We start from the raw sequence: 27,919 nt of genomic DNA, 5'->3' as shown, positions 1-27,919 counted from the left end.
TCAAGAAGTCTGAAATTCTTCTCATCAAGTCTGAGGACCTTTTCTTTCTTGATGCCTTAGATTCTTTCAAGTGCCTTGATTTCGGAGAAGAATTCCTCTAGGCCTTCGTCATAATAGCTCTTCCCATACTTAGCCAAATTTTGACCATCTTTATGCTTAGACGAACCTCGCTTGTGGACCTATCTTCAACTTTGAATTTGGCTTGAAACTCCATTCGTGTTTTCTGCGATGATCCCGCCTTCAGCTGCCAATTTATGTTGCGCGGGAGGAGGGTGAAAAGCTCTGGATAATTCCTTACAAATATGAATTGATGTGATCTAAAGTTCAGCTTTTCAGACATTCATTGCGTTCAGCCATCATCCAAAATCTGCAAAACCAAAAGAAAATAAATTAGAATCCTCATTTTGAGCATGATTTTTGAAGGTTTGATGGCAAAGTGTGCTCTGATTCTCCACTTCCTCAACACTACTAGCTTTCAACAAGCTGCGAACACTTAGAAATTTTAGAAACCCTTGAAAACTCAATCTGACTTGAAGGTTTGGGAGTGAAATTTGTCTTTGATTGCTCTGAAAATGAACAACTTAGTCCCAAAATTCGTGAAATGAATGTCAAAATCAGATTTGGATATAGGGAAATGTCTGAAAAATAAACTAAGTTGTGAAAACCAGCTCCATTTTCCATGAAAACTTCACCAAAATTTAAAAATTAGATTGAAAAACTTAACCAACCTGCCTCGAATACCCCTGTCACCTTCAGAATATGTGAATTCGCTCTTCAAAACAGTCAAGAATCTCCTTCAATCTGTGTGTAAACTTGTTGAAAATCTCAGACCTGCACAAAATCTCTCAGAAACTCTCTCCACTTGCTATCCAAAATTCGAACTTCATGTGAGAAAATGAAAGAATGAATTGTATTTGTAGCGAAGTTCGAATTCTCAATTAGAAACATAGAGGATCTCTTCAAAAATTTGTTTCTAATATCATTTCAGTCCTTTGAATCCTTAAAGAATGTTTCTATTTTGGTGTTCAGTTGAACTGTCATCTCTTATCTAGTTCGAACTCTTCATCTTGCAATTTTCTATTTTGATTTTCAGTCCCTAGTTCGAATGGATTTGCAATATATTCTCTTTAAAAAACATTCTATTTTGATTCCTAGTTCGAATTCCATGAAGATCTGCTGACATCACTTGAAGATTATTCCATTTTTAAAAACTTAGTCAGCAATCTTTGACTTGTTTTGACCTCAATCACAAGTAGGGTGGACTTTGTTGAGTTTGTTTCAACTTCTAATTGAGATAGGGCTGACTTTGGAGGGATCAAGCACCATCCACATGCTACTTGTTTTGACCTCAATCACAAGTAGGGTGGACTTTGTTGAGTTTGTTTCAACTTCTAATTGAGATAGGGCTGACTTTGGAGGGATCAAGCACCATCCACATGCTACTTCCTTCTCCCTAGGGCAGACTTGGCAGCTTGAGGTACCATCATACCTTGCTTGGGTGGAGTTCTTCACACTTAGGAGCCTTTCATCTGCAGCATGGGGCGGACTTGACAGCACTTAGGAACTTGTCCTTGCAGCATAAGGCGGACTTTATCAAACATGTGCACTTTGCATTTTAACTTAACCAAATCTCCCTCAAGGCGGACTTTGAGAAGGTTTAGAAACCTTGGAGAGCGGACTTCATCAGCTTCATGCCACATTGCTTGGGCATACTTTTGGAGTTCATGACACTTATACTTCACCTTGGGCGGAGTTTCTCAAACATGTGCACTTTGGAGGGCGGACTTTCCTTGTTGTCTTCCCAAGTAGGAAGGCGAACTTTGGAGGGGTTGATAACTCATTACCTCAAGGCGGACCTCAAGAGGAACATGATTATGCCTTTGCCTTAGACTCACCCCTAGGGCGGACTTTGAGAAGGTTTAGAAACCTTAACATTTCATTGCAAGGCGGACCTTGTTTGATTCATGATCTTAGGAGGGCGGATTTCCTTGCTTCCTTGCACCATGGCTATGAAGAGTAGGGTGGACTTGGCAGCTTGAGGTACCATCATACCTTGCTTGGGCGGACTTTCTTGAGCACACGGAACAAGTCTTGGCACCACCATACCTTGGTTGGGCGGACTTTCTTGAGCACATGGAACAAGTCTTGGCACCACCATACCTTGCTTGGGCAGACTTTTTGGAGTTCCTGGAACAACATTCGACACCAAACATGATTAGCCAGACTTAGAAAAATACTTGGAAAACTTCAAAATTTGATAACTTCTTCAATTTTAGCCAGATTAACATGATATTTGAAATCCATACTCAGGTAACCCATCCAAAGTGCCATGACCCCTAAAATGTAGGAACTTATCTTTTTGGGTCAAAACTTGAAAATTTTCGATTGCGATCGATGTAGGTCAGTGGTACCAGTGCAAACCCTAGGTCCCTAGTCAGAAAAAGCAAAAAGAACACATCCCTAAAAAGTAAGGAAAACTTTATAAAAAAATAGCCATCCCGGGGATCGAGCTAAAAATGCCAAAAACGAAACTTCCTAAAAAAATAGGAAAAAGCAAAAAAAGCAGACTTTCCAAAAATAGAAAGTTGTCCGAATTCGTTTAAATCAATTGTGTTCTTCATCCTTTGGCCTTTCGAGGCACTTTGACGGTGTCTAGACTCTGTTATCACTTGGCTTGCAAAAACTAACTTTCAATCCTTAAGACTCAAACTGTTCAAAACTTGACAGAATTGAGCAAAACTGAAGCGGAAGGCCACGGGACACTAACAAAATCCTAGAAAGCGAGGAAAAGAGAGGGTCCCCATTCTCAATGGGGTGATGTGTGAAAAAGGTCACAACACTATCCAAGGAATGATATGATGTCTTAATGATGAGATGTGAGTCAAATCGTGGGTTCACTGTCTGCTGTCTCAGATTTGAATGTTTCTGATCATAATTAGTAATCTGCCACCTCTAAGTTCCCTTCCCTCAACCAAAGAATATCTTCTTCTGCAAATTTGTCTTCTAAAAAAGACTTCACAAATTTGTTGCTGATGTAGACTCTGTCACGAATCTACTCCCAAGAGGAAGAACTAGGGTTTCGTCCAGTCCTATCAATCTGCTGAAGGTTTGCGTCCTCAGAGATTCAACTAATGCAAAGCACTAGACAGTTCATCAAATCCATAATCCAAATCTTCAATGAGGCTCAACCTCTATTTATCTTTTTTCTCCATGTCTCGTAAACTTCTAGAGGATTCTAGAAATAATATTATTTCATTTTATTGACTTTATAATTAATTATTTTATTTTAAGTCACTACTTAATTAATTAATTAAATATAAAGTCACCCCTTTTAAATTTTAATTTATTTTATGACTTTATAAGAAATTAATTAATTAATTTCTCCTCCTTATTTCTCCACTTGGCCAAAAGGCTAAAACTTCATAAGAGGCTAGAAAAATGGGGACATTATAGGAAGTGAGAGAAAAGACAAGAATTGTCGAAGAGATGAAAAAGTATGTCAATGTTGAGGCATGCTTTGCTTCATTAGCCTATAAAAAAAGAGAGTTTCAAAGGCAAAAATGTGGCACTCAAGTGGTGTGGAGTGTGGCTATACACTAGATTGCCAAACAAAATGGTTTTAAGTGAAAAAATGGCACTCCATTGGTTTGAAGTACACAAATACGTTAGATTGCCAAAAAAAAGCGTTTTAAGTGAAAAAGTGGTCCTCCAATGGTTGTTTTCCCCCGAGGGGTGTGTGTGTGTGTTCAATAGTGCATAACAGTACAAAAATGTAGGAAATATGACAATATACAACAATGCAAGCTAACAGAAGAACTCATATGCCTTTATTCATTAATGCCAAATGCCAGTACATTCAAACATAGCTTTCTTCGACAATATCTACCCCTTGAAATAGGAAACCAAGTACATATATATAGGTGTCGATGCAGGTTGTCCGGTGCCAACTGTCGACAACCATCACCTAACCACCGATCCTTAACACACATAACATTCTAATTACAATATGACATAATTACTCGACAACATCATCCCCCCCAAAAAAGAAGGTCGTCTCCTGATGACATACAACAAAATGGAAAATGACACTAAGACCAAACATGAAAATCAAAGTTTAGGGGGTACAAAGGGCATCCCTGATGAAGAAGGGGCCGGTGGTGGTGGTGTTGCCAACTGTTCCCTCAGGTGGTGAACCTGTTGTGTCCAATGCTGGAGATCTCGCTCGGCTACCAACTGCCTCTCCCTCGATCGTTTCACCATAAAGACTGCTTAGATAAGCTCCTCTGCTTCCCATCCAACGCCTCTAAGGTGGATGAGAGACGGGTCTCAAGGGCTGCCCGTTCTGCTACCTCGTGTGCATGCCCCGCTGTCTCCTGGGCCAATTCTGCTTTGGCACAAGCCAACTCCTCCTCTAGGCTGGTCGCTCGGGCTCTCTGCTGTGCTAGCTCCATCTCCATCGTATGCAGGCGAGTGGCTAGCTCCTCTCGAGCTGTGATGGCCGCCACCTGCTCTGTCTTTGCTGCTGAGGCACCATGCTGGGTACGTCTGAGTTGGTAGTACCCATCCTAGAAGGCTTGCTCTACCCGTTGTAGCAACAAGTGTACTCCACCAACCCCAGTTGTCTCCTCACTCCTCCAATCTGCCAACATCTCGGGAGTCACCACAGCAGGCCAACCCCTGGCCTCAAAACATCTCCCAAACTCCTCAGCACACCCTCCGGTGGCAAAGGCGAGGAGTCCCTCAACGACAGGCTGCTCGACGGTCCGCTCTTGATTAGAGACTGCCAATCTTTGTGCGCTGGCCTCAACCTCTGCTGCCATCCTCTGCGCACTGGCTCCCATCTCTGCCAAAAATATCTCTATGCCCTTCGGTTGGCTCTCGGTAGTGGCCTGCTCCTGTTGCTGCATCTTTGCCATCTCTTCCTCAAACCCAATGGTGTCCTGCAGGAAGTACATCGCCAACTCCTATTGCCCCACCTCTTGATGACAACTACCCTCATCTAGGTCCACAATCTCAGGAAAAGGACGTGGCTAGGGTGAGGCAGGCAGGGGTCCCAGTGGTGTCATGGGATGCATCTCATAGCGACCCAGCTATGCATCCATGGTGGCATCATCATCTCCAGTCACCGTGCCCTCTGCTGCCGAGACCTCCGTATGTACCGATTCCTTCCGTACGATAGACCCAATGCAAGGAGGTTCGTTGGGAACTAATGACACTGCTGGAACGTCCTCTGTCAGAACTGTTGTGGCAACCCTAGAGGGTGTAGGCAATGAAGGTCGGGGTCTCAGCTGCCCAAATCCTGGGATGGGTACGGTTAGTATGGCTCCCAACGTCACCCCCGAAGTCTGAAGAGGTGTCAGTCCTCCATCCCGAGTCAATACTACTGGTGCATACACCAGTTGGCATACTCCCGTAGGTCGCACTCCACTTGCCGGTAATCCACAGATTCCTCTCGTCACGTGCCCAAAAGACACTGCATGGCCACTACTCTCCTCTGTACTAGGGGCTTTCTCTACTTCCTTCCGGGTAGCAAGGTGGAATGTGTCATGACTTTGGCTGCTCCTAAAAGAAGTGTCCTCGGAATTGTCCCCTTCCTCTACACTACTATTAGCCTCTTCTGCATCCTCGTCAACTGTCTTCGTCTCGTGTTCCGTGTCTACTTGTGGTGGTCTCCGTTGCTTCCTGCTAGAATGGGCTTCCCCGCTACCTGCCATGGTATCCAGGTGGGTCCAATAGAAAATGGATGGCTGTGAAGGGTCCCTCGTCTCTCGAGGTTTCCAGACATGCTTCTCCGGCAACACCTGTGTGCGTACAACGTCAAGGAACAACCTTATGGCGTGAAACGGCATGTAAAAAGCCTTGTGTCGTAGGATCAAGAATTAATGGATTCTGTCGAACAAAACTGTTGCCCAGTTGTACACTGTCCCATTCCTTAGGCCATTCATAAGTGCAATCATGGGTACCGTCGTGTTTGATTTCCCGCTGGCTCCTGTAAATTTGCTTTTCATAACATCCAACAAACACTGCCAATCTCCTGGAACAATGTAGGACTTTTTCAACCCTCTTCCCTTGGGTGCCTTGATTGCAGCCCATTCTTGGTCTAAGAGATCAGTTCGACAAATTAACCGCAGCAGTTGCTCTTTCCTTTCTGGCGACATCTTCGTGGCATTCTTATCTATTTTGTTTCTCATCTGGTATGCCAAATACCCTAGCAAAATCGTCGGGTGCAAAGGAGACAGTCACAATGCTCTGTTGGTAAGAGAAAGTTGATGCCCTCGTCGCGCTGTCATATGTGGCACCATCATTCGCAGACATGATTCGAAATCCCTAATGGCGAAGATGGGCTTTTGAATTGCCCAATGCACCCGTGCTTTCCTGAGACATTCTTTAATTACATAATTATCGGGGTTTTCCAGCCACCAGGTCCTGCATACATTTCCACTCAATCCTTCAAATGTAATAGAGTCCGGTGTGATTTTCTCCGGCATTGTCTTCTTCTTGGCCTTCCTTGTATCTGCTGGCCCTGCAACTTTTACTCCAGACTGCAACACTCGCTTCCCCTTGTCCTTGGCTATCGTGCTTCCTTCTGCCATTTTCCTTGACTTAGACGGTTGGTCCAATTGTTGCAACCGTTTTCTCCAGTCCAGCTTTTCCAATCTCGATTTTCCTAATTCCATTTGAATGATTTAACTGCCAGCGCCAACACTTAATAAACTTTTTTTTCAAATGTTGTTACTTTCTGTTTTGCCGGCTACAACGATGTCGGTACGACGTTGCACTTCCTTGCACAGACTGTTCGAAACCCTTGTCTTTTGGCTCAATTCGCTTCACAAACCATTAGTACGAATTCCACGTCAGCACCTTCTGATTTGTGCGGATGACTGGGGTGTACAGACTCTTTTAGACTTCCAGCTTTGCTAAACTCGATCGACTGTGTACGGATTTAATCGTACGTACGGAAGTGGAATTGGTGTCTTCCCTTGTTTGGTTTCTGTGTACGAACTTATGGTGCCAACTTCTACGGATTTTAACTTGTCACGGTTTGCTTTGCAACTCCAGTCGTACGGAAATCGTCGTGGTACGGTTCCTTCTTCTCGCTTGGCCGTACGTTGCCCTCCAGTCACTGTACGGTTTGTCTTCTCCTACTACCGTACGGATTTGATTGTAGTTGTACTGCCCAATTTAATGCCCGTCGTACTGTTTTCAAAACATCCCCTGGTCGTACGAATTTCTATGGCGCGACTGTACGGATGCGTCCTCCCTTTCCGTACGGATTAAGGAATATCCCATACGCCAATCTTTATTTTGTTTGTTCCCCCGCCGTACGGTCTTCTTGTGTTCTTTCTACTTTTTGCCGTACAGTGTACAACCTTTTTCAGCACCAGGTTGGTTGTCCATTTTTCCCAGCAATTCCTTGAGGCGCCAACTATATGCTCGGATGGTCTCGCTTTTCCCTTGCTTGGTACTCAGGATTTTCGCGACGATTTCATTGTCGTCTCTGAGAAGTCGAAGCTCTATTTCAAAGGCTTTATGTAATTCATCCCAAGTTGCCAGCTTCGTTTTATTAGCATCGGAGTAACAATCGATGGCTACCCCTCGTAGGGTGGCAGGGAATTGCACTACCCATTTCATCCTGTCGGTCACGCCATTGGCCGACCAGATTGTTTCACATGTACGACAATGCCGTATCGGGTCTTCTTTCCCGTCTCCATTGAACTTAGGCAATTTTTGCCGATTTGCCATCACGCTTCTTGGCGGCGGCCCAGTCTGCCCTCCGGAACTCAAACTTGACCCTCCAGGAACTCCTCCAGACACTGGTCCTCCAGAAGGTACTTCGCCAAGATTTGGTACGTTGAGTCCCACCAAGTTGCTCTGACTACCAGGGTGTGATGAGCCTGCACCAAACATATTGCTTCTACTACCGTGACCTTGTGTCCTCCCGACACCTTTGGTTGCACTGGTATCCTCCGCCTCTCTGTTTTCGGTCTCTGTCTCCTCTTCCCTCCTGGTCTCAGCACCTTTCTATGGCGTGTACGGTTCTACCGTACTCCCGTCACCAATCTCTTCCAATGTCAGGGAAAGGTCCCCCAACTGTTTTCTGGTGGTTTCTATTAGTACGGAAACTTGGCCCTCAACACCCGAGCCATCATTGCCAGTTGCTCTTTCTTCAGCAAGTTTCTTCAGTCGTCATCGACATTCTGCTTGTTGTTCTACCCTCAGTGTCTTCGCGGTTGCCTCGTGCGCGTCTTCTTCTTGTCCCTTCGGCACACGGTTCTATCCTTACTCAGTGTCACGGGCATCAATTCCTTCTTGCTGTGGGGTTGAAGGTTTGTCAATGGCTTTCGTCACGTTCCTCCTCCTCTTGTCAACTCCTTTCTTCAAATTGCTACAAAATTTGTTGTCGACGGGTCTCGCGGTAGGTTTCTTCCTGGCGAGTTTGGAGAGCAAGGAACGCCTGTGCCAACAAGCTAGGCAAGTTGTTCATCAATCGGTTTACGACCAGGCTTTACGCCAAGGGCACTCCACATTGCGCTCTAAGGGATGTCCTCAGTCGTGGCCTCCCTTCGTACGTAAGTTTCGATGGATGCCTATAGGATGTAGGTGAAATCTCTTTTCTATGCTCCCTCTTTGTCGAACAACTCCGTCAGCTCTTCCTCGGGATTGCTACTGGTCCCCTCACTCACTGGTTGCCCCATTATCGCTGTGCCATGTAGTATGTTCCCGTCATTCCAAGTTTAATTTGGCAACGACGCCAGATGTTTTCCCTTGAGGGGTGTTTGTGTGTGTTCAATAGTGCATAACAGTACAAAAATGTAGGAAATATGACAGTATACAGCAATGCAAGTTAACAGAAGAACTCATATGCCTTTATTCATTAATGCCAAATGCCAGTACATTCAAACATAGCTTTCTTTGACAATATCTACCCCCTGAAATAGGAAACCAAGTACATATATATAGGTGTCGGTGCAGGTTGTTCGTTGCCAATTGCCAACAACCGTCACATATATAGGAAACCAAGTACATATATATAGGTGTCGGTGCAGGTTGTTCGGTGCCAACTACCGACAACCGTCACGTAACCACCGACCCTTAACACATGTAACAGTCTATTTACAATATGACATAATTACTCGACAACAATGGTGTGGAGTGTTCCAATACTCTATATTGCCAAAAAATATATTATTTTAAGTGAAAAAGTAGCACTCTAGTGTATTGAAGCATGCCAATATGCGAGATTGCTAAAAAGTAGGAAATTGTCAAAATCGGCAGTCTAGACCCATAAGCGTGCCAAGACAATAGGATGTCAGTAGTTGAAAATGCTAAAAATGACAATCACATGAAAAGAACATGCTTCTTCATCCTTCTGCCTTGTTTCTGGCAAAAGCTAAAAGTGACAAGAATTTTATTATGGCATGATCGTTGTCACCAACGAAAGGATTGTGTCAGTTTTTGGATGGGTTTTCAAGCATTTGGAGCTGCTGGCGTAGCATACATCATCTTCAAGGGTTGGTTGTAGGTGATTGTAATGTCCTCATTTTGAAATAGGATTTAATAATAAATACTAACAACAAAATTAAAATATAAAGAAGAAAATTAAAATAATTAAAGTTAAGTTTAATGAATGGTCAAAAAGGCATGAAATGAAAAGTTGTGACTCTCTCAAACATGACGTATAAAAGGGAGAAGAAAACTTCATTTGAAGGGACATTTTTTAATCAGTAATCAGAATTGCAGATCTAATTTGAATAAGAGGTGCAGATCTGATTTGAATAATAAGACAGCAATATGGAGACATGACACTTTAAATGGATGTCTCTTTCCAAAGAGATGTGTCTCCTTAATAAAATAGGACAGTATAAAAGGATATGGAATGGAGGAAGTAAGGAGGAAGGGAACATAGGAATTAAGGAAGGATTAATGTAAGAAAGAAGGAATGAGAAGATAATAAGCAAGTGACTCTTTCATGTTCAGGAAGTGAACTGGTAAAAATCTTTGTTATTTATTAACTGAAGGAAAGATTACATTTATAGAAATGAAAAATACTGTAGCTATTAATTAAACTAACTAACTGCTACTGTAGACATTTAAGATGTCTAACAACACTAATTTGACCATTAACAGTACATAGAATTATTATTCTAACATTTCATAGGGGAGACGCGATGAAGGGTTGTGACTCTTTCGAAGGGTGGTAATTGTGAAAGGTCGTGACCATTGCAAAGGGCAGATGTGGTGAAGAGGTGTGACTCTTCGTTACATTGGGAGATATAAAAAGGAGAAGGTTTCATTTGAGGAGGACATCCAAGGGAGATCAATTTGGAGAATAATTTATTATTCTCAAAGACAACAATGAAAAGTGGTGACTAAATTCTTATGAAAGGTTATGACCCTTTCACCTATAAAGTATAGAGGGGAGGAAAAATGGAAGAAGATAAAATAATTAGTTTCCTAAAATATATATAGAAAACCAAAGAACAAATTTGGATTAAGGATAGTATGTATGAATATGGATATGTTTGATGTGTATACTTAGTTGTATGAAATATGATTGGTATCTATATTATTTAATGTATATTATGTATGATATTAATAAGCATTGTTAATCTATATATTAATGAAATCTACCTATTCTTATTCCCCAAGCAATTATGTGTAAAGTTGGAGGAAATAAGCTAGGGAGATGCAGTTTAATGGCTCCCCCGAACTAAGTAGACCACCCCAAGGGATGGAATTGGTCATAGTTGGATGTTCCTACCGCTCGTGGGCCAAGAGGTGAAAAGATTACCCCAAGGGATCGAACTGGTCATAGCTGGACATTCTTGCCACTTGTGGGCCGAGAGGTGAATAGATTTTCCCAATGGATGGAACTCATCGTAGTTGGACGGTCTTACTGCTTGTGGGACAAGAGGTGAGTTGCCATGATTGAATGTTGTGTGCTCTCGGGTTTAGTTGGGTTGGGTAGTTTACTGGTGCCCTTTCAAATTTTCCTACCGAACTAAACTATGATTGGTTATGGGTGATGAGAGCTAAAATGTTTTATTTTATGCCATAATATATGCCTTTTAATATGCCTTCAATCATATTCTAATATTCCTTTTTCATATCATTTTACCATTTTACACTGCATATGATTAAATACATATAAGTGGTATTTAATATCGTTTTGGGATAAAATTATGAAATTAATTATTGTTATTGTAAGCCTTGGAAAATATATTTTGCAGCATACAAATGGAGGGATAAAAATGCATACTTCCTGTCATCTTCATACAGAACCTCCTGTCACCTTTTAGCAGAAAATTTCTTGTCACAATTGTAGTTGGTTACAAATTCCTCATCCTCGTGGATGACATCAATCTCCACAGTGAAGCATAGTTTCCTCTTTGATGCTGACTGTGCAATGGTAGACTTCTTTTGATATTATAACACGTTCTCCACCATATTGGTCACACATGGCTTTTCCAGATCAGCAAATAATTGTAAGAGCGGATTGAGAGAAAGCTGTTATAAAGAGGAGAAAACCGAAATATTTCTATCTCCTGTTTTTGTCTGCTGTTGCAACAAACTTGGTTTTAATTTGTGGCCAGTAGCAGAGGTTTTACGTGAGCCATTCCATTATATAGTTTGTTGGCCATTGGCCAAAACAAACACCCTAATCCTATACGCATTTGTTATAAGATCGTGTATATATAAGTAGCATATGTAAGCTATGGGGAGATAGAATTTAGTGTGAGTAGATTTCTGTACGCAGACCTTAGTATCGAGTTGTATTACTTCTGATAAATAAAAGAATGTTTTTGATGATCAAAGAAGCGTAGAAAGGCATTCATGCTCCATCACCAGATGTATATCGAGCAACTGGAGCAAATGTCTCTTTGTAATCGATTCCAGCCTTTTGAGAGAAACCTCTGGCAACGAATCTGGCTTTTTGGAAACTGCAATGGCAATTATTGTTCTCACAGAAGTATATCGAGCAACTGGAGCAAATGTCTCTTTGTAATCGATTCCAGCCTTTTGAGAGAAACCTCTGGCAACGAATCTGGCTTTTTGTTTTTCAATACTACCGTCTGGTGCATATTTGATTTTGAATAACCACTTTGATGAGACAACTGATTTGTCTTTTGGTCTAGATACAATATCCTAGATACCATTCTTTAATATAGATTGGTATTCCTCAATCATTGCTTCTTTCCAAGCTTGACATGTTAAGGCTTCTTCAACATTTGATGGTTCAGATTGTGTAAGTTCGGTCCCGAGTGCAACATAGCATGATTGACTTCTTGTTTTCTTATTCTCTTTGAAGATTTCATCAGGTTCCACATTATTTTCTTCAATCATCTTTCTTGCCCATAGTGGTCTTTTCTTCTTGTTAGGATTTTCAGCAATCTTGAAATTAGGTGATTGAAGTTCCTGATTTTCTATGCTATTCTCCCTCTAATTCTCAACTGTAAGATGTTCATCTGATTCTGTGATTTGATCATCTTCTGTACTTAGGGAGAGTTTATAAGCAACATCTTCTTCAAATTTGACATCTCTACTGATTTCAATAGATCTTCGTCCTAGAATATAGACTCTATATCCTTTAGTGGTTTCACTGTAGCCAACAAATATACCTTTCTTCCCGGAGGGTTCTAGCTTGGTTCTCTTTTCTTTAGGAACGTGAATATACACATGGCAACCAAAGATTCTTAGATGGCTTAAATCTGGTTTATTTCCTGTAAAGGCTTCTTCAGGTGTTATATTCTCTAGGATTGAATGAGGGCATCTGTTTTGAATATACACAGCTGTATTTGAGGCTTCAACCCAAAATGAGATATGTAGATTTTGATCATGCATCATGGCTTTAGCGGCTTCGATGATGGTTCTATTTTTTTCTTTCTGCAACGCCATTCTGTTGAGGATTATAAGGTACAATACACTCCCTCTTAATCCTAACAGAAATGCAGAATTCTTTAAAATTTTCAGAGATTTATTCACCCCCATTATCTGATCTTAGAGTCTTTATTTTCTTTCCAGTTTGATTTTCTACTAAGGCTTTAAATTCTTTAAATTTTGATAATACTTCATTTGATTCCTTGAGTTTTATGAAATAGATCCAAGTTTTCTTAGAGTAGTCATCAACAAATATCACGTAATACAAGAAACCCCCTAGAGATGTGTTGATGTGTCTGAAATCGCATTGCTGCAAACTCCATACGGCCAACGCAGAATAGGATAGCCAACTGATTATCCTACTCTCATAAGGAAGTCTCTAATGCTGTTTTCTAAGTTTGATCAAAGGAGACTACCTCAAGGTTTCTTTTGTCAGGTCTTGACTGCGGGATTTTTCAGTGGCTTGATGTGTTTATGTTGGAAACATAATTGGACTTACGATTTGCAACAAGCTAGTCTGCTGTGATTCTCGAATTACGAAATAAAATCAAAAGGGAAGGGTTCAGGAAGCCTAAGGACAAGGATGATAACAGCTGATGCAGTGGGTAGATAGATTTCGATAAACCAGTTCTTGTTTCGCCAGAGATAACCCTCACAACTGGACAAAAATGGTGCAAGCTCCAAGGGATGAAGGATTTTCAGACCGGAGACACCCGTTTTAGGCACCCAATTCTGGCGCAGCCTAGGACGAACACCCGCAGTTGAACTAAGCACAGTTTGGGTTCAGACTAACCATGCACGGTGACCTACAATCAGCAAACCCCCAATGGTATGAACCAAAAATGCATCAAATACCCCTCCACACTTCCCCATTAAAATCCCTGCACTCTAGAATTAACCAGCTGAAAGAAACCATGCAAACAGACCAAAACGAAGACAACAAACACCATATTTCAATGTTCATATATTTGCTTCAGCTGCCATTACAACAATTTCTGCAGCATCTCTAGGCTACTGCTAAGATCTAACCTATTCTAACTCTAAAATCTAACTATCTAACTGAAATCTCTAACCCTCTAACAATCTCCAATTATCTAACAATCTCTAACCCTTTACAAAAGAAAAGCCTCTGCCTTTTATAGATATTACAATTTTGAATCGAAGGCTAGGATGGATTGCATCCAAGGGTCCTGATCTGCCTTCTAGAAGCTGGCAGCTTTAACCCATGCCAAATTAATTCTCAGTTATCCAACCAGCAACTATCTCAACTGCCTGCCACTATTTGGCTTTAATTCAGGTCTATCCAATCTTCTTGGTGGTTGGGAATAGTTATCCACAAAAATATCTTGTGCGGGACCCATAGGTAGTTTACAATAAAGCAGTTTCAGTTTTAAAACTGAATTTCTGGACTTAAATCCAGCTGTGTGCTTTTTCTCGAGAAGGCATAAACTTGCAGCATTCAGAGTGTTCTTTTGCTTTTTGTCTTTAATCTTGCTGGTGGACTTCAACTTTGTGGTTCAGGTTGTGGCACGCTTCTCAATGCTTCATCGCTTTGATTCTGCATTGCATCTTTCTCCTCCAGCTTCCAGCGCTTGGCCTTGGATTGCGATCCTTCCTTGATTTGCGTTTGAGGCCTTCTCCTGGTTCTTCGATGATGTCCTGCGATCAATCAACCAATTTCATTTCATTAAATCAATTTGAAAAATTAAATAATTTAATTTAACAAACATTAAATTTAATTACGACGTCTAGCTTGAGAAGCTCTTTGTGAGATGTATCTTGAAAATGCTTCTCCTTTCTGTTCAAATGTGAAATCTGATCCTTGGTCGATTTACTTCTGCGTGGTTTTACCTTTGGAGTCTTGGGCATTTTGAATGGGTTTATGGCGTGATTCTGGAGGTTTGAAGAGTTCCTGCGAATTTAAAAAAAAATCCTAACACATGCTTTTTTGGTTTTCGGAGCCTGGGAAGGGTTTATCAACTTCGAATTCCCTATATTGCTTCTTCGTGTTGCAGTTTTTGAAGTTTATGGCGAATTTCGAAGCATTAGCGCTATTCTACAAATTTCAAACTGCGTTTTCTAAAACCCTAGGGATGAACTTCGGATGCCTTGGCATATTTTTGCGATTTTGAAAGAACTTCGGAGCATTCACGCCCTTTTACAAATTTATAACAAACTTCGGACCACTGGGCATGTTTGGAACTTCGCGATTTTTTAACCCTCTGGCGAATTTCGGAGCGCTTGGGGTTTTTGCGAACTGGAGATATTTTCAAAGCATGGGGAGTTTATTCCAACTGAAGGGCAATTTTCGGACCTTTGAACACTTCTGCAAATTCGGAGTTCCAAGGCGTTTTTGAAAATCGAAAAAAACTTCGGACCACTATGGCTATTCTTTCAAATTCGACGAATTTCGGACCTTTAGTGTTTTTTGGCAAACTGGGAGTATTTTCGGAGCTAAACGCGTTTTGGCAAATTCGGAGCTCTTGAACCTTTTTGCAATTTCGCCAAAATTTCAAATTTCGGAGCTAGGGTCCGAAATTGAGGTTTTAAGTGAATTTTGGACCTAAAGGCATTTTTTGCAATATTTCACTTTTTTAACTTTTTGCCCCGGGGTCCGAAATTGGGCAACTTAAGTGAAATTCGGACCTAAAGCACCTTTTGGCAACTTAAGTGTATTTTCGGACCTTAAGGCACTTTTGGCAACTTTTTCACTTTTTCACATTTTAGCCCCAGGGTCCGAAATTGGAGGACTTAAAGTGATTTTCGGACCTCTGGGGGCTTTTTGCAACTTTTAAACATTTTGCAATTTTTGCCTCTGGGTCCGAAATTGGGCATTTTAGCGATTTTAAACGTTTTCCTCAAGAAGTGCGAGCTTGGGCACTTAGACGAGTTTGTCAAGATCTCGCCGAAGGATCATTTTATGGAATATAACATTTAAGTTATATTCCTTATATCTTTCTCCTTTCTTATTAAATATCTTTCTCCTTTCTTATACTTTAAGTTATATTCCATATATACTTTCAGGATGTTTGAGAGTGGTTTTGGACCTCCAGGAGTTATATTGCAAATTCTAGTTTTTGGAGGATTCCTCAGTTTTCAGACTTAGTCAAATTTCAGGATCAGGAAATTCCAGGCTTAGCCAAATTTCAGGGTCAGGAAATTCTTGACTTAGACAAATTTCAAGGCATTTGAAGATCAAGATGACATTCCAGACTCCACTCACCAACTTGACCCTTCATATCCCCTTCCTCTTCCGCAAAGACAGAAAGGCACAAACCGGGGGGTCCCTGTCCAAGACGAGGATGGGTGTGCAATTCGCACAACAAGATGGTAATGACATTGGACCACACAAATCAGTGTGTTCGTTGAGTTTTATGAAATAGATCCAAGTTTTCCTAGAGTAGTCATCAACAAATATCACGTAATACAAGAAAACCCCTAGAGATGGTAATGACATTGGACCACACAAATCAGTGTGGACAAGTTCTAGTACAACCTTTGATTTGTGTGCACTTGAGGGAAAAGACCTCTTTGAGTTCTTCCCTAGAGCACATCCCTTGCAAGTTCCAACATGATTAGTTTTTTAGGTTTGGTAATCCTGTGGTAATCTTTCCTATAGAAGGTAGGGCACTAAATCGAAGATGTCCTTGTTGGTGTCGGAAATAAGCCACACCTGGACCGACGATGGACTGGTCCAAGAGCGGCCAGTAGCTCAGTGGTAGAGCAATCTAGCAGCGTATGGAAGGTCCTAGGTTCGAGTCCTAGCTGGTCCATGTCTCAACATGGTATCAGAGCCAGGTCCAGGCTAGGAGCCCCAAGCACACGAGAGGTGTGGCTTAAGGGGGGGTGTTGGTGTTGGAAATAAGCCACACCTGGACCGACGATGGACTGGTCCAAGAGGGGCTAGTAGCTCAGTGGTAGAGCACACCAGCAGCGTATGGAAGGTCCTAGGTTGGAGTCTTAGGTTGGTCCATGTCTCAACAGTCCTAACCTTCTATGCCAAATTTCATTTGAGTTTGATGCTTCATGGTTTAGTGCTTGTTTTTGAATATTACATAATTTGTATAAACTACCATCTCTAGATCCTATAGGAATAGCATTCTTTATATGAGAATTTTTAGGCCAGAGTAGAACTTTATCTTCATGGAAGGTGACACGATATCCTTGATCAGCTAGGCCTGAAATAGAGACTAAGTTCCTTTTGATACCTGGTACAAAAAGAACATCTTTTAACTGTAGTGTAACCCTTGTTCTTAATTGAATTGAGCAGGTCTCGATTCCTTTCACTGGATAGGTAGAATTGTTTCCTATTGTAACTTCTTTAGTTGAGTGGCCTTCAAACGTTTCGAATTGATCTCTAAATCCGGTTATGTGACGAGAGGCTCCATTGTCGATTATCCACATATGTTTGTTTGAGTTTAGTTCACTTGATAAAGCTAAGAAAAATAGAGGATTCTCTATTTCCTTAACTTCAGCTATGGTTGCTTGAGTTTTCTTCCTTTTTGGACAAAATCTGTGAGTGTGTCCAAATTTATCACACTTGTAGCATTGAATCTTGGAGAAGTCTCTGCTTTTGTGGTTATTTCCTCTTTTCCGTTTGAACTTCCTTTTATTCCCTTTGTTGCTTGTGTTAGCATGTAGTGCTTGAATTTCTCCCTCTTTGTTTGGACCCAATCCTCTTGTGATTAGCCGAGATTCTTCTTGAGTACAATCATTCTTGTGTTGATCGAACTTTGGTAGTGTCGAACGAGCACTGATGCCTTGAATGAAGGATTCCCAACTGGATGGTAGTCCCTTAAGTGCTATTAGAGATAGCTCCAAGTCATCTACATTATTTCCAATAGTTGATAATTGGTCTTTCAACTCGGAAATCCTCATGAAATAAGATGTAATTGATTCTCCTTTGTTCATGTGGATATCCATTAATTGCCGTTTTAAGGTGACCAATCTGCTTGCATTATTTATTTCATATGAATTTGATGGTTTTGAACATATCATAAGCTGTAGTAAGTTTTGAGATGGTTGGAAGAATGTGATCTTTAACAGCGTCAATTATGATTTTCTTAGCCTTGTTGTTGTGTCTTTTCCAGGTTGTTTTCTTTTGCTCATCTTCAGGCATCTTAGTGTCTTCGTCAATGTATGCATCTAATTCAAGTTCTTGAAGAATTGCTGTTATTCGAATTCTCCATGAGACAAACTTGGATGCGCCTTCAAGTCTATCCTCCACTTTAACACTGTTCACCATGATTGTTTTCCTTCGCTTCTAATTGCAAGTCTAAAAAAAAAAAATTGTCTCTTTTTTATTATTTCTCTACCAACTTGGCTCTGATACCATGTTAAGGAATCTGATCAGAAATAGAGAAGATAATAGTCTTATTATATTAAATAAGAATGGACTTTAAGTGAGATTTGATTTATATCTAAATATAAATCTGCAGTAGTATTTTATAGTAATGTCGACGGTTTTATCAAACTTGCGATTGCCACTGTAATTGATCGCATTGCTGAAGGTGACGATGCTGTATATATATGGGAACGAAGAGTCATGCCCACTTAGGGGCATGACTTCTACGTGGCTTTATGCCACGTAGAGTCATGACCCTACGGGGACATGACTCTCCGTCTCCCCTCCATTGCATTTAACAACGATGTCTTTAACTAATGCAACCGCTCGTTTGTTAGACCATGTCGATTTAATATATTTCAATCCGAAGGAAGCTATACATTTAACAACTTTTTGGTCTCTCCTTTTAGCCAAAAAAGATTGTTTTTTTTAATTTGTAACTAGGATTTAAATTAATCAAAAGATATTAGATTACAACAAATTTGGTCATCCAGACCAGCCCCATCCTAATCAGGCCCCACCCCTTTACACCAATGAAATGCTTGCTTTTTGCTTGCACAGAGCCATAGACAAAATTGAGAAGGGTGTCTTTCTTGAATTTGCCATGTAGTGTTGTAGGCAATAAAAAGGAAGGTTCAAATCTTAAATTCGCCACATAGGGCAATATTGAATTGCTTCCCCTACCCTTTTGAAAACCCTAGCTCAACCTACCTCAATTGTCTCCTTGAAATGCAGACAACAAAAAACCATGATAACCAGTTGTTGTGAGAACTTTTGAAAAATCAAAAGATCAACATACCAATGGATTTACAAAATGCCATTCATTTTTAGGAAGTCAAAGAACTCCCATATCCAATTCTAGTTGTCATTACGCTCTAGCTAGCAAAGCTTGTTTAGGAAGTCACATTTGTTTGGTGCCTTATACTTGTGCCACAATAGCTCCACACCTTGGAGATCCAAAAGAAAAGGAAGCTCCACCACCTCACTTGGGACTAAAAGCTTGTAGAGATCCCTAGGTTGAGGGATGCCCACTTTGGGTTGAGCTAGAATGATAGCATCTTCTACCCAACCCAAATATTTTGGACGAATTGGTTTCCTATTTTGTGGAGGCAACTTTCCATCTTCAGTTGATCATGGTTCTTCAGACTATTGCACCTATATTTTCAACTTTATTGGTTGAGTAGTGTTGTTGGCGTCACTCGTTCAAATTTATGTGTCATCTATATTTTCAATTTAATTGATATATGTTTTGTAGTTGTTGTTAATTGATCGTTGTTCGAGTAGTGTCGTTTGGGGCACTTATGCAGATCATTGCCTTCTTGATATTGATCATCATTTTTTTCATAGGAGGTTCTTCAGTTACATCACTATATCAATCTTCTCTCTGCAGTTGTCTACAACTCTTCATGCTTCGGTGATGTTCTTCATGTTCTTGTTTTGGGGCATTCTTTTTGAGGCTTCTAGTCCTTCATGTTCTTACTTTTGGAGAGGAGTTATCTCCTATAGGGTCTTTTTCTGTTTGTGAGAGACTTCATTGCATTGCATTGTAGTTGTGCATGGGTACCTTCATGGCTTTGTTGTTGGAACCCATCTTGCATCTCACATTGCATAATAATCTCCCTAAGTTGCACTTAAGGAGGGGGTGGGGTGTTGGTGTAAGCTTAAGTTTACTTAGGTTACTGACATTTACATTATTAGATATTAGTTAGTCTTTATTTAATAATGTTTAGTGCATTTAATTTTTTGGTTGAGGTAGTTGGTTGGCGGTTGTCTCTTACCTTATTGCATCTACATTATATATTCGGAATGCTTGTACATTGTGTAAAATCTCAATGCATTGTTCACTTGTGGGGAAATAGCTTCACATATTGCTTCTCTTTGTTGTTGCTGTGAAGGTTTATTTGGTGTGTAAATTGAGGTTTTGGGTGCTCCAACACCCTATAGCTCCCAGGTTGCCTCATGACGCTCCATCAAAATTTAACTTGCGCCACCCCTATTGGAGAGTCTTCCAAGCTGCCTGCTCCCTCAATTTCTTAGTTTTATAGCCCCTCGACCCCATGATGAGAGTTACATTCAAACCATACTATACCTTCCTCATGCTTGCATCCCAATTTGTGAACAAGAATTGACGAGGATCGAAGTCCTTTTGCTTGTTGCTAACCAATTTACCACCGCTGCCTCCACTTTGTTGAGGAGAGAGTTCAGCCCCATTTCCTTGACTTGAAGAATTCGTCTATTCCTTTCTTTCCATAACTCCCACAATAGAAGTGAAGGACTAATTATCCAAAGACTAGAGTTTAAGGCCGCCTTCAAAAAAGGCCAAGATTTGAACAAACTCATAATGTTGTTAGGAAGAGTGCAAACCAACCAAGTTTTGCACAAAGCCATCTCTAGCACTCCTAGGAGAAAGGCCACCCTAGTAGCAAGTGATTGTTTGATTTTTAGCTATTTTTACACAATTCGCATCTCGATGGCCCGTTAAAGACCATCTTCCTAAACTCCTCTATTGCTTAAATTTTCTTTTGGAGTGCCATGAAGGTGCCTACCTTGGGGAGACACCATTTATGCTAACATAAATTGGTTGGGATCTCCATTGATTCATTCCCTTCCTTATTTTCTAGCAGTTTATATCCATCTCTAACACTGCCTTGGCCTGACTTTGAACTGTTCCAAATTATGGTATCTTATCCCCTTTTGAAATAGATTGCTTTGCTATGAAGAACCTTTTTTAACCTCTCCATATCCGCCCTTGGCAAGCTTGTCAAAGACACATTTTTCCACGTTCAAACAAAACCCTTGTCTTTCCAATCTTCCCTAACTTAATCCTTAACATGGCTACCCCACATTAATTTCAGTGCCTCTTTTGAATCTGCAATGTCCAGCAAATTATCCAAGCATTTAAAACCAAAGAAGCAATAGTTTGCAAAAAATTGTGATTATACTCGATTAATCCCAAATCCTGGAGGCAGCCGAATAATTCCTCAAAAAAATCCTGATTCACGAAGAAATCATTGACCAATTTTCAACAATTTTTTGCATTTAAATTGTGTTAAAATCATGTTAAAACCCCCCAAAATGGCAAACAAAGTGAAAAAAATCATTGTAAAAACTCACAAAACCCTAGAAAAACTCATGAAATTACTGAATTGCTTAGAAATAGGGCCAATCCAAGACAAAATCGAAGTCAATGTGGAATCAACATTGAAACGGTTTGTTATTTAATAGTTTGTCCCTTTGTTTTTTTTCTAACCTTTGAAAATCCCTAAATAAAGGAGTGGAGAGGCAATGGTAGTCATCAAATGAATTTGAAGGGCCTTAATCATCCTAAATCATGCGGGGCATATGAGATAGTGTTGAAACAATTGGCAAATCTGCTCTAAATCACTGCTTTGATATGACTCAAGCTTTCTGCACACCTCGCCCCATGGATTTTTTTGCGAACAAGTATATAATTAATATTGTACACTAGCTTTAAAATTAATACTATTATGCACTATTATAGATGGCAGGGGAATGACCGAGCCCCCATAGTTTATAATTGATACTATTAAGTAGTTGTAAAATTTAAACTCTTATAGACTATGAATATATATTAATAGTTATATAATAAACTATAAATTAAAACTAATGTAAAATTTATAATGCACATCATTCCCCACACTTAACTTGTTCAAACCCGTGAGCTCAACGGCCTATCGAAGGCAGAAGGCCTGCAAGCTCATTGTCCCAGCGGGGGTTTGAACCTTGTTGGCTGCCTCACCAATGGAGTGTTTCTACCACGACACTAAATGTGAGCAATATATCCAAAGTGCTCCATGAAATAAATCTGAATGACAACAAACAAGCTTACATACTTGTAATAAAACAGCCTCCAACACAATTATTTAAAATTTGTCTCTACCTAAAATAGTATTTGCAAGCTAGGTGTTGTCAAAACCGGTGGCTTGCTAATCTCTTACTTCGACTAAACAAGTGACTTTTGTTGAATTCTACTCCATATAAAAGACTTAGCAATTGCCATCAGGGAATATAAAGCATTGCAACTGTGGAATATGATTTCATAAGCTTTCTCAAATATTGAACTACCCCTAGAAAGCTCCTTGTCTCAATTACAATGAAAGTCTTGGATCACTTCAAAATTGCTTCCACTTTTACTAAATTCCTAACAATAGCTGGATCTCTGTTAAATTTTGATCTCAGCTACTTCATAGACTTAGCTAATCTTTGATCTCAAACTTAGACAACTATTTGGTGTATTTGGCGACTGTGTAAAAGTATTGTAATTTCCAATTTTGATGAACAGGTTATATGCAGAATGGTGTATTTTAATTTTGATATTATGGCTATGACTCTAATATTGCTATCTTTCTTTTACTGCAGGTTAGGAGAATGAACATGTATTGATTTCAATGTCATTTCCTTTGGTTTGAATGATGTATAAGTAGAAGGGTGACCACGATCAAGTGGCACCTTGATCGGACATGTCTTTTAGACATGTCCGACCAAGATGTCACTTGGTCGTGACCCTTACTTATCTTTAACCGATCCATAACTAATCGGTGCTTCAAACATTAATGTATCGGTATAGTGATAACAGTGCTTATACCCGATAATGAATCGTTTAATGCTAATGAACATACCCGATGATGAATCGGTATTATGAATCAGTTAATGCTTATGAACACATCCGATCATGAATCGATTAATGCTTATGAACACATCCGATCATGAATCGGTATTTGTTAATTGTTTCAGATAAAACATACCCGATAATGAATCGGTATCAAAGCATATAATATAAAGTAAACAGTAGCAAATTACGGTCAGCATTATATGCTATCGGGTTAATACCCCGATAGCATATTAATGCCGATTCATATATGAGTCGACATTAGTATGCTATCGGGTTAGTAGCCCGATAGCCCTTTAGAGTGACGCTTAACATAGTTAAGTAGATCGTCCATCTAATCCATCATTATCCAATATCAATAGCATAATTATGATCAATGTTATAGTTTGATAAACATAAAGCATGAATAAGTAAACTAATAACAGAGTAGAGAGTTAGGAGAATCTTATCTTGCAGAAGCTACTAATACATTAACAGACTGCCCTTTTAAAAAGTTAACTGAATATTTGCCTGTGTAATCAGCAATATGAATATAAACAACATAAATCTATTTTCTACAATTCATGGGTTAAACTCTATTTTATTTACTTTCTATATCTCTATGCTATGGAAATGCCCTTAAGTTTAGGAAAAAAAGTAGTTTGTGTCTATTTTTCTACAATTTTTTAAAATCTAATTCTTTACCCACTTTTTCAAAAAATCTTATACTTTTGGTTTGCCGATTTTTTCTCGAAATGATTTTTGCTGCTATGATATAAAGCAATGCAATTGTGGAATATGATTTGATAAGATTTCTTATATTTTGAATTAACCTTACAAAACTCCTTGCCTCAATCACAATGAAATTCTTGGATCACTTCAAAATGGCTTCCACTTTTGCTAAATTCCTAACAGTAGCTGGATTGTTTGTTGGTTAAGTTTTGATCTTAGTTACTTCATAGACTTAGCTAATATTTGATCTTAGACTTAGACAACTATTTGGTGACTGCCCTCTTAAAAAGTTAACTAAATATTTGTCTATGTAATCAGCAATATGAATATAAACAACAAAAAGTTTCATTCTACAATTCATGGGTTAAACTCTATTTTATTTGCTCTCTATAGTCTATATCTCTATGCTATGGAAATGCCAAGTTTAAATTTTTTTTTTTTTTTTTCTCTTTTTCTACAAGGTTTTATGTTTTTTTTTGATCCGATTTTCCCAGATTTTTTTTTCAAAAATTCTTACTTTTGGTTTGCTGATTTTTTCCCCAAATGATTTTTGCTGGTATGTTTAAAACCTCCCTACAAATCTCTCCAAAAAACAGTGCTCACCGTCCATCATGTATATCCTAGGGCAGATAATCCGAGATAAGTTGTTTGCAATCCCTCATGAAGTTCCACACTCTTGATCCCTTAAGAGTGTTGTCGGGGGAGAGAATGCTTTTAAGCTTGTTATCCTCTAAATAATTGTGTTGGAGAATATTAGCCCATTTTGCATTGTGTTCTTTGAACATCCTCCAGACCAATTTTGCTCCTAGTGCCTTGTTTTAGAGCTTTTACTTTCTAATCCCCACACCTCTAGCCACCTTTGGTGTACATACCTTGTCCCATGCAATTAAGGCAATTTTATCCTTCTCATTGCCTCGCCAAAAGAATCTTCTTATCAATTAATTAAGCTTATGATTGGTCCTGTAGAGAGAGAGACAAGACATCAAATAAATGGGAATAACTGATATTACTGCCTTCAACATGAGTATCTTGCCAGCCCAAGACAACCAACACCCCTTCCAAGAGGTGACTTTGTTTGCTATGCTCTCTACAAAGGGATTTTAGAGCTTGCTTGATTTAGACCCTTTGGCCAACGACAATCCCTAATAAGCACAAGGAAGCTGCCTCCGCTTGCATCCCAGCAACTTGAGAATCTCTTCTTCTTTCCTTCCTGTGGTTGAAAAGAAATGAATCTCAGATTTGTTTTCATATTGCCTCCCAAGGCTTTTGAGTAGATATGAAAAATTTCTTTTATTCTTATTGCCTCCTGCCTTTTTGCTGCCCCAAAGATCATGGTATCATCAGCAAATTGCTGATGTGAAATGGGTGGTAGGTTGCTAGTGATTGTTAGTCCCTCTATTCTATTACTAGCCACAGCTTGTCCAGATGTTCTACCCAAAGCATCTGCCATAATAATGAAGAGAAATGGTGATAAAGGGTCACCTTGTTTGAGGCCCCTCGATGCTTCAAAAAATCCTTTGGGAGATCCATTCATCAGCGCCGAGTACCTTGGGCTAGCTATGCAATGCTGGGAAAAGCCAAATGCCTCCATCACTTTTAAGAAGAATCTCCAATCCACCCGATCATAGGCCTTCTTGATGTCTAATTTGACCAGCATGCTCGGTTTGCTAGTCTTCTAAAGAGAGTGAATAGCTTCTTGCTAAGTCACAAGGTTCGAATTCGACAACAATACAATTCGGATGAATTTCAGCAAGGGTAAAAATTCAAAAAAAAATTCGACATTAAATTCGGCTTATATAAATTTAAATTAAAAAATTATATAAATAATAAATCTATTAAATTGTCAAATAATTTAACAATGTTAAATGAATTTGAAATTAAATTATATTCTAAAATAAAATAGTCAAATTAATAAAAAAATATTATTTTTATTTAGAATTAATATAAATATCTAACACTTATTAAATTAAAATTGTTAAAAATAAAGCAATATTAATAGATTTGAATAAATTTTAATAAATTGACAATATTGTAACATTGATATGTTCAAAGTTTTAATTTTAATTTACTAATATATAAATTAAAAATCCCTCTCTTTAGTGCTTCGAGTTAATGCGACTAAACACACATCCCGCCCGTCTGTTCTGTTCTGCCTAGCAGTGAATCGAGTGACGACAAAGGTATGACGAGTCACTTTATTAGAAAATATGTGACGACAAAGGTGTGACGGCTAAGGTGTGACAGCAAAACTTGGCTAACCCTCGCTCAATCTACAATCCGCCCTTCGCCACAGACTGCGATTGCACCTAGGTGCGTGCCAATCAACACATGCGATGGTTGTTCATTTACTCTTCAAAAAACTGAGCTTCTGTCGACATTCCCGTTGTGCTCAATAACAAAATCAACGAATTTCAGTTTACAACGCAGAACATTGACGACGGAGTGCAGTTCCGTTCGTTGCATCAGTCTATTTTTATTATTTTAATAAAAAATGCCCTAGCCTAGTTCCATCCGAACTTTAAGGCGAATTTGAACAATTTTTTTAGAGTTTATAAGAGTTCGCCAAATTTCGAACTTCATACATGAAGTTCGGCAAATCCTGTGACTTATGCTTCTTGTACTCTGATGACTCCATCAAGGATGGATCTGCTAGGGACGAACCTTGTTTGTTCTTTTGAAATTATATCTAGAAGAAGCTTTTTCATTTGATTTGGCGCTGCCTTTGCCATGATTTTATGCAGTATGTTACGTAGTGATATTGACCTATAGTCGTATAGTGTTATTGGTTGCTCCTTCGGGATGAGGGCGATAAATTTATTACTAGTCTCTATAAGTACCTTCCCAGACTCTTTGGCATTTTCAATTGTTTCCAGTATCTCCTTCCCAACGATGGCCCAACACTTTTGAAAGAATGCTACAGGGAAACCGTTTGGCCCTGGGTCCCTATGCGGATGCAGCTGATCCACCACTCCCTTAATTTCTACCTCTGTGAACTTTGCTGTCAACATTTCCTTTTTCTCTTCTGTGATCAACGAGGGTATGTTCTCCAAGATTCTTTGCTGAGCTAATAAATCCAACCCCATCCAAATTGTTAAGAAGGTCTTGGAAGAGGGCAACCATGGCCTCTCTGATCTCCCTTAGATCATCCAGCTCTTCTCCCTTCAACAAGGCAATTTTGGAAATTCTGTTTATGTTCCTGTAGTGCTTGGTAATGGTGTGAATTTTTTTTGAATTCTTGACCCTGTCCTTTATCCAGGTCTCTCTGGATTTCTGCCTCCAGAAAATCTCTTCCCTGCCAAAATTTCTTCATAATCCTTCATCAACTTCTTTTCTTTCCAAAAGTGATCTTGGTCCATACCTGTGGCAATCACCTCCTTGTTCAGAGCTTCCAGCTCTTCTTCAATTGACCTTTTGCTTTCAAAGACCTCCTTGTTTGTTAGCTGTTATATGTTGTCTGCTTTAAGTCAAAAGATTGTCAAAAAATCTCTCCCTGAAGAAGTGCTGATTAGCCTTGTGCCCATATTGAAGACCAAAAAGACAGGTTATTTCCACTGTTTAGAGTTATAAGGTTTTTCTTGAAATTTTGTTCTAAGGGAGGTTCCCTTCTAAATTGAAGGAAGGTTTATCCTTACACACTGTTCTGTTTTGTATTGTCTCGAAAAGTACAATTTAAAATATTAAAGCAAAGTATTTGTTTATTCTCTCTCCTGTTCTATTGCTTGCATCGTTTTCATCTCTATTTATTTGTTTTTGTGAAGGTTGTATTAGTGGCCTTCTTGCCTTAGAAGAAATTTTATTAGACACTCTACATCTGGTAAAATGATACTTCTCATCATACAAGGAAATGTTTTCTTAGTGGCTTATAAATGTGAAAAGCCTCTTAGGTGGTTGCATTTCTTGGGAATTTAGCTACAATATTTTTTTTTGTGTTTGGTATTTTGTGTCACCTTCAGTGTTTTCTTGACATTGGCATTGTTTCTGATGGACAGATGAAGTCTCAGCTATAGTGCTTGATCTAGGATCTCATACATGTAAAGCTGGTTATGCAGGTGAAGATGCTCCAAAGGCAGTGTTTCCTTCTGTAAGCTAACGGATATATTAATACTTTAAGCATTTGTGTATATGTTTTATGTGTTCTGCATTGCTTTTTAAAATTTGTTAGCCATGTTTTACCCTCCATTCCTTACTAGTACGAGAGACTAGATTGATCTCTAGTGTCTTTGAGAATGCCCTCTTTTTTTATTCATATAAAAGCTAAATAGATATCAATTCTGTTCAAAGAAAGGAATGCAATTTTAATTGCTGCACTACCTTCTTTCCCTGGATTGTTTTGGATTTTAGTTGGCTTGTTGCGT

At 39.5% G+C, this 27,919-nt stretch overlaps 1 protein-coding gene across 8 annotated transcripts in view; it reads left to right on the top strand.

Annotated features, from left to right (window-relative positions):
* The window catches only part of LOC131068691 (actin-related protein 4), a 210,726-nt gene that overhangs the window by 14,818 nt on the left and 167,989 nt on the right, over positions 1–27,919 (top strand). For 7 of the 8 annotated variants that reach the window (XM_058003936.2, XM_058003939.2, XM_059207535.1 and 4 more), the window contains one exon: positions 27,554–27,645. In XM_058003936.2, the coding sequence (XP_057859919.2) occupies positions 27,554–27,645 (92 nt within the window). Of the gene's footprint in view, positions 1–25,870; positions 27,106–27,553; positions 27,646–27,919 lie in introns of those variants that run through there. The other variant, XM_058003935.2, reaches the window with a different exon arrangement.

The sequence above is a fragment of the Cryptomeria japonica genome, chromosome 6, assembly GCF_030272615.1.
Source record: "Cryptomeria japonica chromosome 6, Sugi_1.0, whole genome shotgun sequence".
NCBI classification, from domain to species: Eukaryota; Viridiplantae; Streptophyta; class Pinopsida; order Cupressales; family Cupressaceae; genus Cryptomeria; species Cryptomeria japonica.
This window is presented reverse-complemented; position numbering and strand designations above follow the sequence as displayed.